Below are 13,598 nucleotides of genomic sequence, written 5' to 3' on the forward strand. Positions count from 1 at the left end.
ACCTTAGATAACTGACTCAGCAGGACACAGTTGCAGTCACATCCATTAGAGGATATATGAGGCTTGATTTGCAATTTAGGGCAGATTATATGTGCCTTATTTTGTTTAGGAATGTGAGGAATCACTAAATGGTCTCTTGAAACCCTGTGGATAAAAACAAAATTTTAAATGGTTATACTCTGTAGAGAAATTAAGCATATTACAACACCAGCTGTGAGTTCTTGTTTGAAGGACAAAAATAAACTACGAGAATATTGACTGCTACAAATCTGGCAATACCAAAGAAATACAAGACAAACATTTAAAATTTCCCATGATTTCCAATGTGTATCAAACTACATACCTGCATTTCCCTACCAATGGAGTGTGAAATTTGAAACGACTCCAAAAGACACTTTTCTAACATTACATAGTCAACATTGAACTTATTGTAACTTCTATGCAACATAAGCTTAAAGTTGTATCTTCTTTCACCAACCCCAAACAGCCACAAGAAAAACAAGCTTTCCTGTTTCCTTTTAAGTATTTTGTTAAAAGTTATAAAGCAACATATAAATGCTATGATCATTTTTAGAAGAACGAATGCTGCAAAAATAATAAAAAGTAATAAATCCAAGGAAAACACTAAATCTTCAGAATGCCACCAACAAAGTAAAAATGACACTCTAATAATTATTTTGTTTCACATGATTAAAAAAATTAATGTCCAGTGCATTTTTTCTCGTTTTAGAAACAATGTGTTGTTTTGACTCATTTATTTTTAAAGAATTCAAGAATCTATGAGAATGGAAAACACATACCAAAAAAAAGAACATAATAAAAACCAATGTGAGTTGCAGATATTCCTGATAGCAAATGATCAAAAAATAATAAGCATTTTCAAATGTAAAAGACAAACTAAATGTGATTTAGAACCCTGTAAACAGAGATAGAAATGCACACATAATTACTAATGATCTTTTGTCCTAATCTGTAGGATTTACAAATGTACCTTACAGTTAGAATTAAGCCTAAGAATTAGGTTGGCAAATCTCTTCACATCAAATAAAGCACAGTCTCTCAAGAAACAGCACGAAGATCATGAAACAGAACGTATTTATCTTTGTAGACTAAGGATGATTTCACACCGGGGGGTTAGTTACACTTGCATATTACAAATGAATGAACATGGTTATTGTATTCCTGGAAGCCTGGCTCAAGTCTATATTCACAAATTTAGTGATAATATGGCCAGAGTTTATTCGCTATAGATGTGAAGTTAAGCAGTTAAAATTATACAATGAAATTACTTGATATTACGATTAAAAGTTGACATCACAATGTAAAGAGAAGGTGATAGTAAGAAAACAACTACATTTTAATCAGAAAACATTTCATACTTTTTTGTTGTTTTAGAAAATACAACTTTAAATGCTCTAACTTAAAAATTATCTTTGAACTCTGGTTTTAAAATTTTAAATATACTTGTGTTATTACCAACATATTAATTAACGATAAAAATAAGGTCAATATAAAGCAAAATTATGTATTTTATAATATATATTATAAAAGAAAAACCCTTCACTTGATTATTCTCTGAATCAATGTTTAATAGTTTAATAAATTGGGAGAAATAACTTTCCAGATAAATACGGAAGATTTATTGGCACAATTTTTTCTAGCCACCACAATTTGGTACCAAAGCAACTAAAGAATGAATGCCAGAGTATCTTATACTGGAGTACAGAATAAAGCGCAGTGCTTAGTCATTAGTATGTTCTCATGAGTCAATTAAAATGCCACTGAGTCTCTGCTTTGCTACATTTCCCTCTCTAGATTTTTCCAACCAAGAAATTGATGCTGCATTCCATCATCTCTATGTTGTTTTAATCCACCACTTACTGAAAAGTAATCTCTGATTCACCTCCCTGGTGGAACAAACTCTATCCCTAAAGTCAAACCATGTTCCACCACTTTTAACAATACAGTTTGTAGTGATCTCTCTAAAGTAGCTCACATTTCACCTCCATCCATTGCAAATTACATTTCATGTCATCCTCATTTCCCCAACTAGACAGCAAGCCTCTTGAAAGCAGGTCCTGTGTCTTTGAATTCCTTGAATCAGGCAGTTTAAAAAACCGCTGTATTCCCAGCAGACAGTACATAACACTGGAAAAATTAACTAGCAGAAGAAAAACAATGTTAAGAACTGTCTACAGAATTTCTCTTAAGAGGAAAGGCATTCTTTCCAAGGAACATAAGGAAGAGGTGATGAATAATAATTTGATGTGAGGCTAGAAGTGGTACATGCCAGACATACAGCTTAAAATGTCAGCCCAAGGGAATCGGGGGGTGTGTGTGTGTGTGTGTGTGTATGTGTGTGTGTGTGCACGCACGCACGTGTATGTGTGTGTAAAGTGTTTGTCTTCATTTTGAATTAGGTCCAATAAGTGAATATATTCATATTGACAATATGCAAAGTGCACTTAATAGACATTTCATAAGAAATACTATATTTTCTATCAATTTATCATTGCTTTTATATGTGATTATATTCAACACTTCATTGTTTCTGGTAAATGTTTAATCATACTAGTTTAGATTACACAAAAGTTTATTTTACACTTCACCTTTGAAAAATATTTGTTCTTATTTCATCTTATTTTCATTTGGCTGTAATAGCTCCAACAGTTACATAGTCAATATTGAAAAATCCCTTATTGTAACTTTTTGCCAAATGAATTTTATTATAAATAATACAGTTGTTGTTTTCTGTAACATTCAGTATTTTGAAATATCACTGCTTAATTGTCACATGAGTGCTATCTTAGATAGAAAAGGATTCTTTTATTGTAGTTCTTTCTTTCCTATATCACTAAAAGTAGATCAATTGGCTGTTCACTTCTAATTTTACAAATGAGTATTTTGACACTATCTAGTACCTTTACAATTTAAATTCACTGTGTGGAAATTTGTAACATTATTTCATCATCTGTCAAGTTAGAAGATTTTCACTCTTAAATCTACATGTTTCTTCACTCAGGATAATTTCTTTAGTTATTCCATTATTGTTTTTCTATCCATTTATTTATGTTTTAGTTACCTTCTATGTGCCCATTATGACTCATTGCATTTCACGTGTGGTTTCAAATTCTTTATAGTTTCATCTCTATTTACGCCGATAAAATAATAATTGCTTATATATCTCCATTTTACAAAAGAAAAAACAGAGATACCCTGAACATAATGTCATGGCCATAGTTTCACCTATAATTAGTAGAGAAGCCAGGTTTCAAACAGTAGCAAACTGTTTCTAGAGTCTCACTCTGAAATATTCTATTTGCTTCCCCTTTTGAACTTTCTGCTCACTGATGCAGTTTGTAATAGTGTTCATTTGAATTGTATCACCTTACCAGACTTTTTTAAATTGACAGTATTTTCATGTTAGCTCAAAAAGTCTCACTTAGATATATAATCATGTTTTAATATGTCCTAATTCACAATAACTGCCTCTGTCCTTCAACTAACTTGACCCCTGCCGTGTCCTCTGATCTTTCTCTAAGAAAGGCATTTTGAGCTCTGATTCCCAGAGATTCCTCCAACATAGTAAGGGATAGTAGGTAGAATTGAGCCAGCATCTAAATATCTTCTTGTTAATCTCAAAGTCTCTTTGCCTTGGAGGTGATTTTGGGGATCCATCCACATGTCAAGTTTATTTAGCTGTCCATGTTATCCCAGTTAAGTTTTGGAAGAGAGAATGAGTTGGAAATCAATTCTTAGGCTATAATTTCTGTCACCTGATATTCTTTTTCAGATGGCTACTAAGCTGGCCTTTCCTTTCCCTGCAGTCTGTACACTCCAACTTTCAGTAATAGTTTGTACTGTGAGAACATAATTCTTTGGGAAGGGAGGATACATAGCAGGCATGTAAAAGTAACAGAGGCAACAAGTGCCTGAGAAACAGAGAATATTGGTTGAAATGGTGACTAATCCTCAGAAATTTTGGAAAGAAACTTGAATTTGCTCCATATATAAGATGGGGTTCTAACCCAATTTTAATTAAATTTGAAAGAACAAATATCTGTAGCATTTAAGGGAATATCAAGGCAGCAATCATCTTCATGATGATTAGACTATCATTGAACAGTATCCTTTCTCTGAAGCTCCGTTTATGCCCAATTACTTAATGAAACTTTTCCTAAATGGTTCTTCATGTATAAAATGTAGGTCTAGGTAAAATATGCAGTTTTTGATCGACCAATTCTCCCACTAAAAACAAAGAGAGAAGCTTAAAATACCAAGAAAATCTCAGCTGGGCGCAGTGGCTCACACCTGTAATCCCAGAACTTTGGGAAGCTGAGGAGGGCAGATCACCTGAGGTCGGGAGATTGAGACCAGCCTGATCAACATGGAGAAAACCCATCTCTACTAAAAATACAAAATTAGCTGGGCATGGTGGCGCATGCCTGTAATCCCAGCTACTCGGTAGGATAAGAATCGCTTGAACCCAGGAGGCTGAGGTTGTGGAAAGCCGAGATCGCGCCATTGCACTCCAGCCTGGGCAACAAGAGTGAAACTGTCAAGAAAAAAAAAAAAGAAAGAAGGAAGAAGGAAAAAGGAAAAAGGAAGAAAGAAGAAGGAAGGAAGGGAGGAAGGGAGGAAGGGAAGAAGGGAGGAAGGAAGGAAGGAAAGAATATCTCTATTGACAGGCATCAGAAAGCTGCTGAAGCGAGACAAGTAGAGGAGTTAATATTCTAGAGAAGGAAAAACTGTGGAGATGAAAACTGTTGGTTGCAAAACATCCTTTCTTCTACAGGTATTTACTTACATTAGGAACTAACAAGAGGCTGGAATTCTAAGCTGGGGACAGAGAAACTAGGGGAGCTTTTGGAAGTTTCCTGAATCTGCAATTAAATTGGAAATTGAGGGACATGGCTGATTTTCCCTAAAGACATTCGTTATGTTCAAAATTTAAATTGAAAGTTAAATTGGAAGTTTAACAGAATGCTAAAACTCTAAGCTGAAAAGCCCTGGAAGACAAAGAAAGGATTTTTTGTTATATCTTGGTGTTAAACAGGGATTATAGCTAAGGACCACTGCGAGTGCACAAGGAGGCTCTCAGTCTAGAGCCCTGGAGGGTCATCCTCTGGAAACAGAGACAAATCAGAGACAAACTGAAACTAAACAAAACTGCAAATCAGCTGTGACTCAGTTCAGACTCCGAGTGGATTAAAGTGAATATAATTCTCTCTAATTGCTTACCAGAGAAATGATGAATACTCTCTGGAGAAATATATTATTATTTGATCTTCTGTTAGTGCTATAGCTTGAATGTTTTTGTCCCTTCCAAAATTCATGCATTGGAATCTTAGTCACTGACACAATAATGTTGGGAGGTGGGGCCTAAGGGGCGGTGTTTAGGTCCTGAGAGCTCCAGTCCCATGAAGGAATTAATGCCACTGTAAAAATGACTTTCAGGCTGGGCACATGGACTCACGCATGTAATTCCAGGATTCTGGGAGGCCAAGGTGGGTGGATCACTTGAGTTCAGGAGTTCGAGACCAGTCTGGCCAACATGGTGAAACCCTGTCTCCACTAAAAATACAAAAATTAGCCAGGGGTGGTGGAAAGTGCCTGTAGTCCAAGATACTTGGGAGGCTGAGGCAGAAGAATCACTTGAACCTGAGAGGCAGAGGTTGCAGTGAGCTAAGACTGTGCCATTGCATTCCAGCCTGGACAACAGAGTGAGACTCCATCTCAAAACAAACAAACAAACAAAGGCTTTCAGGAGTGAGATTTTTTTCTCTTCCACTGTCTTGCTAATAAAGAAAAGTGCTCCCGGCACGGCGTGGTGGCTCACGCCTGTAATCCCAGCACTTTGGGAGGCCAAGGAAGGTGGATCACGAGGTCACATCGAGACTATCCTGACTAACACGGTGAAACCCCATCTCTACTAAAAATACAAAAAATTAGCTGGGCGTGGTGACGGGCGCCTGTAGTCCCAGCTACTTGGGAGGCTGAGGCAGGAGAACGGCATGAACCTGGGAGGCGGAGTTTGCAGTGAGCCGAGATCGCGCCACTGCACTCCAACCTGGGCGACTCTGTCTCAAAAAAAAGAAAGAAAGAAAGAAAGAAAAGTGTTCCTTCTGTCCAAAGGTATCATCTTGGAAGCAGAGACCAGGCCCTTACAGACAACACATGATCTTGGACTTCCCAGCCTCCGGAACTGTGAGAAATAAATTTTTATTGTATACAAATTCTCAGTTCCACTATAACAGCACAAAAAATGTGTCATTCAAGAAAAATTCTAGATATATTAAGAAATAAGACCATGTGTCCCAGTCCTGTCTCCCCTTTCCCCTACCCCCACCAGGACAAAAAAAAAAGGCAAACACACAAAAAACTGGCATTTGTTCTAGATGTTAGAAAGGCTGACAATGATTGTAAAATCATTAAGATAAAAAGCTAAAGAGAATGTTAAAAATAAAGAATTTCACTAGTGATTTACATGTCTATCAAATAATCAAATGGATATCAAACAAAGGTGATTTTCTTTGAATGGATGTATTTGTTCTCATAGGACTTTTGCTTCTTTAAGCAGTTCATTCGCTCCATGCTAGCATTTCCACCAATATATTCCCAGCATATGTCACAGTGAGTAATAAAAACTAGGTCCAAAAATAAAGAAACTTTTAAAATAAACATGATGGAACATTAAAGAGACATTTGTTCTGCAATGTTCAGGTGAATTATCAGATTCCAAATTCAAGAGGGTTAGAACGTATATCAGGAAAGATCCCACGAGAATGGGAAAGATCTGACAAAAACATGGAACATCGTGTTACATTTAGTTATTTAGCAAAGCATATTTAGATATTAAATAGGAGAATTTCATCTGAGTATAGATGGGCGAAGATCTTCTTAGTATGAGGAAATTAGCTAACTTATGTGATTCTAGGCATAAATACTGCTAATGTATTCTCTGGTATAAACTTAGAATGCATACATTAAGAAGGTATAATAAGCACATAGGTGTTTTTACAATAGTTACTAGTAGGAGTTACTTCCATAAAGTGTCAAGAAATATAAAGCATGTGAGCTGAGATCGTACCTACTTACATGCTAGTCAGTTAGCCTGATGCAATGTTATAGACGCCTGAAGAAAACACAAGCCTCCTGATTCAAAAACAAAGGATTTTTTTACTTATATCACAGCAAGGAGCATAACCTCTCCTTCAGATTTGTTTCCTTGTACCTTAAGGTGAAGAGGAGTGAGGTGGAGGCCCCAGGTGCTGTGGAGCACGCAGTGGGTTTGTGCCTCAGCTAAGGAATCTTAAATTTACGGAGCCTGGATCTTTGATAACGAATTGTAAAAAAACATGCCCAATCTCTGTATCAGAGAGTATCATTATCCTTGTTAATACTATACATCAAATGAGTCTTTTGAACCTAAGGAAGACACTGTATCTTCTAAGGCTGATTGTTATACAAACTTTGCAGAAGAGATAGTCTGGAAGAAAATAAAAAATTAATGCGTCTGCTGGCAAGACATGAAGAAATGCAAGACTTTCATGAGAAATTTTGCCCTAGCATGAATATCCTGAGGAGAAGAATTAAAGATCGAAGAAGTTCTGGTATTATTGTTCACAAAGGGAAACTGTTCCAGAGTCTTAAGGTATTTTACAATAGTTACAATTAAAGATGATTGACACCACTGTACTTCTCTGCTCACAATCCATTATCTACATATCAATCAAAATATTCCTTTAGAAATCATACTACATCACTCCTGTTAAAAAGTTAGTTTCCATATCTTCCATTGAAATTATGATTGATTTTTTTTAAAGAAACAAAAATGGATTGACTTCTCACAGACTAAGAAACCAAGCTGGCTATAGATTGCCTGTCTAGCCAACTCTAACTTTAATTTCCACTTTCAATACCTATGTTGACTTTATATGGAACTTTAGCCAGTCCGTTAAGTTCACTCTGCTACTCTTCCCCATACCTTAGGGCCTTTAGGCTAGATAAACTTCCCGCCTATGAATTTTAGCCATTCCCTCTTTTCTTGTTAAGCTTCATTCATCATTCAGTTGTCAGGTTATCTATCTCCGTCTTTAGGAACTAATCCTAATTCCCCATTCCAGGACAGACACATCTCTTACAAGCCGGTTGAGCAGCATGTTTATTCTTTGTTCCATTTCAGTTCCATTTGAGAGCAAGAGGTAGGTCCTGACTACACCTGTAATGAGATCATCACCTGCCATAGAAACCTACAGGAAGAGTGTTTACACGCACGCTGCCTGAATGAATATGTGAGCTCCAATTTTGTGCCTGGAAACATGCTAAACTTGTTTTAGTGAACTCTGTCCCTCATGTAGAAATTAAAAGAAAATATTACCACTTAGATTTGAAACACATTATTATGCCACATCTGTTTCAGATCTCTTTTTAAGACATAAGACATTACACTTACAGTCTTTGCTTTCTATCTGATCCCACTTCTTTTCTACCTAAACTTGATCACTCTTTTGAATTTGATGTGCATCTTTCCCAACTATAGATTTCAATTGTACTAAATATTTATAAAATTCTATGAAGTTTCTAGTTGTTCAATAGCTATAATTATATATATATGTAATATATGTGCTATATATACATATGTGTGCATATATAATTAAAATGAAAATTTCTGAACATATATGTATAGCTACATATATATCATTAAATTTCCACATATCTCTATGTGGTTCTGCATAGTTCTCTATATATGCCAAAACTATAATTTTATTTCAATATGAATTTCCTAATTATTTTTATACATATTTTCTTTAAATTTATTTGCCTCATTTTGTCTAACCAATTTTTTATCTTTTTGTAAATATGTTATTAATTTAATTCTGTATTTTGAAATTACAAAGTGTTTTGTCATCATTTATGCATTTTTCATTAGTCAGAGTAAATTCATTTTTCTGATTTCTTTCTCAATTCATTCACTATCTTTTAAGATTTTGGTTCTCAGGCTTATCATGAACAACAATATGCATCTCTTTCTCTCTCTTTTTTTGAAAAATCTCTGTGCCCTTGCTTTTTGCCATATAGCAATTTGGGAGATGTCACTAAACCAGTGGCTTCCTGATCGCTCATCCTGGTTTGGGGGCTATGTCTGATTTCTGTTGTTTCCCTCAGTATGGACTTTCATGTGAGAATTGGGCACAGAAAGTAATAATTTTTTTCTAGATTTATTTCTTTATATTCTGGGGGCTTGTAAATGTCAGTTAACTCACATAGGCACAGAACATGATAAATTTTCTTCTAGCTATTTTTTTTATGTTCGATAGGCATGTGAATGTCAATTAACTTACATAATACAAAGTGCAAGCACACAAGACCTTGCAGTCCAGCATTTTCTGACTTTTATTCTATTGTATTTTCTGACTCTTACTCCATCGTATTTTCATTTTTGTTGATCTCCAGAGTACATGAGTAAATGTATATACGTAAGCATGTGTATATGCATGTATGTATACAGTTTGGTAGGGCTATTTTATTTTTAATTTCATCTTTATACATTATTATCTATAATTGCTTTGTCTGTGGAGGCAAGACCATTTGATTCTAATATATTTATATATGGTATTATTAATTCTCCCAAGGGTACTAAGTCAGTGATTGTAATCATGGAAAATGGACTTAAAAACTGAGACTCAGGAGGTTTAGGGGCTGAATTTATGGAGGACAGCCAAGACTGTTAAATCAAGTACACGTTTTCAGCTATGTGTTAATATTTCCATCCAAAACAATTGCTGTTTTTTTCTATCTGAGAGAAATTATTCCTGTTATTTATAATTTCAATACTCAAAAATTGTAAAAATAGTGTTACAAAAATTTTAAACACCTTTACCACTAGACAATCATCCACAGACTTCTCACACTGAAGCTGGTGTAGCTGATGTAAACTTCATTTGCATAGTTAAATGTTAAAAAGTGTGCACACAAACTCTTTTAAAAGCATGTATATATTTTTTAGGAGAAAACCTATATGTGAGTTCTGACACTAGTAATGTTGTCAAATCACTTAAGACATTTCAAATACAATAAGTAATTAGTGGCCAGACACGGTGACTCACCCCTGTAATCCCAGCACTTTCGGAAGCCGAGGCAGGAGGATCACCTGAGGTCAGGAGTTCAAGACCAACCTGGCCAACATGGTGAAACCCTGTCTCTACTAAAAAATACAAAAAATTGGCCCAGCGTGGTGGTGGGCACCTGTAATCCCAGCTACTTGGGAGGCTGAGGAAGGAGAATCACTTGGACCTGGGAGGCGGAGCCTGCAGTGAGCCAAGATCACGCCATTACACTTCAGCCTGGGCAACAAGAGTGAAACTACATCTCAAAAATAAATAAATAAATAAATAAATAATTTAATTCACAAATTCCAGCTATAATAATCTTATATGAAGAACTTTTAATTAAGAATGTGGGATTTGGCCAGGCACGGTGGCTCATGACTGTATTCCCAGCACTTTGGGAGGCCAAGGAGGGTGGATCACCTGAGGTCAGGAGTTTGAGATCAGCCTGACCAACATGCTGAAACCCTGTCTCTACTAAAAATAATAATTAAAACAACAACAACAACAAAAACAAAACAAAACAAACAAAACAAAACTAGCCAGGCGTGGTACAAGAGTGAAACTCCCTCTCAAAAAAGAAGAAAAAAAAAAAAAAAAGAATGTGGGATTCAACAATAGCAAAATCATTCTGTTTTTCTAAAGTACATTCAGAGTTATATTTATGTGGGTTAAATAGGTTGAATTGAACATATCTTCAAATCTAAGTCGAATATGTTATCAAATTTAAATTATTTTAAAACAAAATTTTTATTGGAATAGAAAAAAAAATGCAACTGAAACATAAGTGCATGGCTCAACATATGATCCCAATCTCCTAAGGAAGCAAATTAAATAACCTCTGCCAAATTATACAATTCTTTGAAATGTGGAAAAATATGATTTTTTCACGAGTTTCACATATTTAATCATACTAAGTATATTTGAATTATAAGACAGCCTGTTCTAATGTAAGTAAATGTACAATAGTCAGTTAAATGCAATTTGTCATACACTAACATGCACAAATATTTATTCCCATAAGCAGAGGTGACCTAGGGCCACTTAAAATGTGAGAGACAATTAAGCTTTAAATGTTCATATAAATCTTATGGCTTTGTGCACATTTTGATCCTTTTTTATATTTAAAGATGTTTAGGGGAAATGGGAAAAATGTTTTTGGCACGTTGTCATTTAGTGACCTCCATTTGAAAATCTTCTCCCGGAAGTAAAGAGAGAGGGAATTCAATGTTTACTGAAAACGTATGTGCCACTGTTTTCTTCATGTCATTCTGAGGCAACTGTTAAATTCCAAATAGCAGCATATTCAGATAAACATAATCAAATATATAGTTTGGAGAAAGAAAAAGTTGATCCTAATCAGAAAATTGGACATACCGTATAGCTTAATGTTTCCCTAAGGTATGAAGAATGACTTACATGGAACCTTGAGAAATGTACCAAAGAGGACATCTAAATAATGAAGGAACTTCCGTAGTTACTAAATTATGGGATTATTTTTAACCACACAATACAGAAGGCTAAATAAAAATGATTCAAAAATTTCCAAAATACTCTGCATACTTGTGCATATCTTTCTATACATATTTTGGACAATGTTCATAATAAGAGGAAATATAATTTGTACAGCACATCTTGATAGTCTTGCTCATACAAGATGATTGCAAGCATTGCATTTCCTTTAGTAACTGTCTCTAGGATATATTTTTCATTTTTCCTAATTTGAATATTTTCTACCTCCAAGCAGTAGCAGCAGCTCTCATAAACAAGTTTGTCAGCTAAGATTTCTCTAAAAATTTGCCCAAGAGCATATTACATGTACATTTCTTGTTTAAAGAGATGCTTCTGAATAAATTCAATGAAAATTATTTGTACATATGGCTCAATTTTAAATACAAGCTATTCACAGATCATAACACAGTAGCATCAAACTGACTTTGAATGCTGATTTGCAAGATGTTTGTGAGTATATAAGAATAAAGCCTATTCCATATAAGGTCAAAGCAGAAACCACATAGATAAACAAATATGTGTATATATGTTCACCTTCATTGTCCTTCAGAGTGAAGTTTGGATTTACAGGCAGGTGTTCATCAAGAAAGAAGTTAAACCTTGGTCCATTGGCAAAATCATCTTTATCAGTGGCACTGATGGTGTGAATAACCTAAAGAAAAGACAAACAGTAAACAGTAAATTTAATTTTGCTTGTTCTCTTGATGTTAATTACATTGTATTCTTTCTGTTTAAAAATATTTTTAGAAGATCTTTTCTTTCAACTTGAGTTTTTTTTTTTTTCAAATTCAGGTCATATAACGATGAATTAAATTGCCCTATCCTACATTCGATTTTAGGAAAAACATGGTATATAATTTCTAAACATTCATCACACTTTATTTTCTAGCATTGCACACACATTGATTTTATTTTTTTCTTAATAAGCCATGGTACTGTGGGGTCAATTCGATGCAATGTTTTCACATGAACACCTGTTGGAAGAGACATAAAATATTGTTTGCACAAATATAAACATCCCAGTGTTGATTCAGAACAGCTGATCAGTGTATGTTGGTCTAAGTAGTAAATGCAAGAACAGTGGAGTCTTGGTTTTATTATTTTTTCAAGAGGCCTTTAAGATCATGATCTAGTCCCTGTATATTACAGATGAGGAGCCTGAATCCCGGAAGGATGGTGATGTGCCCCAAATCTCTAAAATAATGCCAGAGGCAAAACAAGACCCTCAGTGATTTATGAATAACTTCTCCTCTCTAGTGCTCAGGAGAAAGCAATTCTTTAGAATCTGGACTTAATGTACAGTAAAAAGCAGAGTAAGTTAGAATTTATGGTGGCCCAAGAGAAGACCATGAATTTCAATAAGTATGGCCAGTCTGCTCTTAAAAAATAAATATCAAAATAAACAGACAAAAAGATATTTTCCTCTTTTGAAAATTATTATCGTAATGCTTAGGTGTCTTCATTCAACCCTTTCCTTAGAAAAACGAGAAACAGAGAGAAGATAGTGCGTGAAAATAGTATTTCCTGCTTCTGACATACATTGTATCCATTTTAGAAACTAATGTCATTTCTTAGAATATTATACTTAATTTCAACCAGTTCAATATTTTACAAGGGAGGTAATTCACCAAAGGATATCACAGTTAAAACCTAAATTTTTCTCTATGTTCTGAGCCCATTGGTTTGTTAGAAAGATGAGGAGGAAAATAAAAGTACCGAGAAGTGGGGGTAAGTGAGTGTAAAACCAGAAAAGCATATGTTTTCAAGAAATGACAGTGAAGAAAGTACTTGAGGATATAAAAAGAGATCAGCTTCCTCACTATGTTTACTGGGCTCACTCTTTCACCTGCTTTCCATCACTGCTGGAAAGACACATGTTTAGCAAGATACTATGTGCTCCTTACCCCTGCCTCCATCTCCAAATAAGTCTCTATCCTTCTCGATTTCCCTCCATATTTATTTATAAGCTGAAAATCT

At 34.9% G+C, this 13,598-nt stretch overlaps 1 protein-coding gene across 10 annotated transcripts in view; it reads right to left on the reverse strand.

Moving 5' to 3' along the window:
* Positions 1-13,598, reverse strand: part of CDH18 (cadherin 18) — a 1,123,620-nt gene that overhangs the window by 19,083 nt on the left and 1,090,939 nt on the right. For all 10 annotated transcript variants that reach the window (XM_015451232.4, XM_073995099.1, XM_073995098.1 and 7 more), the window contains one exon: positions 12,156-12,273. In XM_015451232.4, the coding sequence (XP_015306718.1) occupies positions 12,156-12,273 (118 nt within the window). The remainder of the gene's footprint in view (positions 1-12,155; positions 12,274-13,598) is intronic.

Source organism: Macaca fascicularis, chromosome 6 (assembly GCF_037993035.2).
Source record: "Macaca fascicularis isolate 582-1 chromosome 6, T2T-MFA8v1.1".
Classification (NCBI taxonomy): Eukaryota; Metazoa; Chordata; class Mammalia; order Primates; family Cercopithecidae; genus Macaca; species Macaca fascicularis.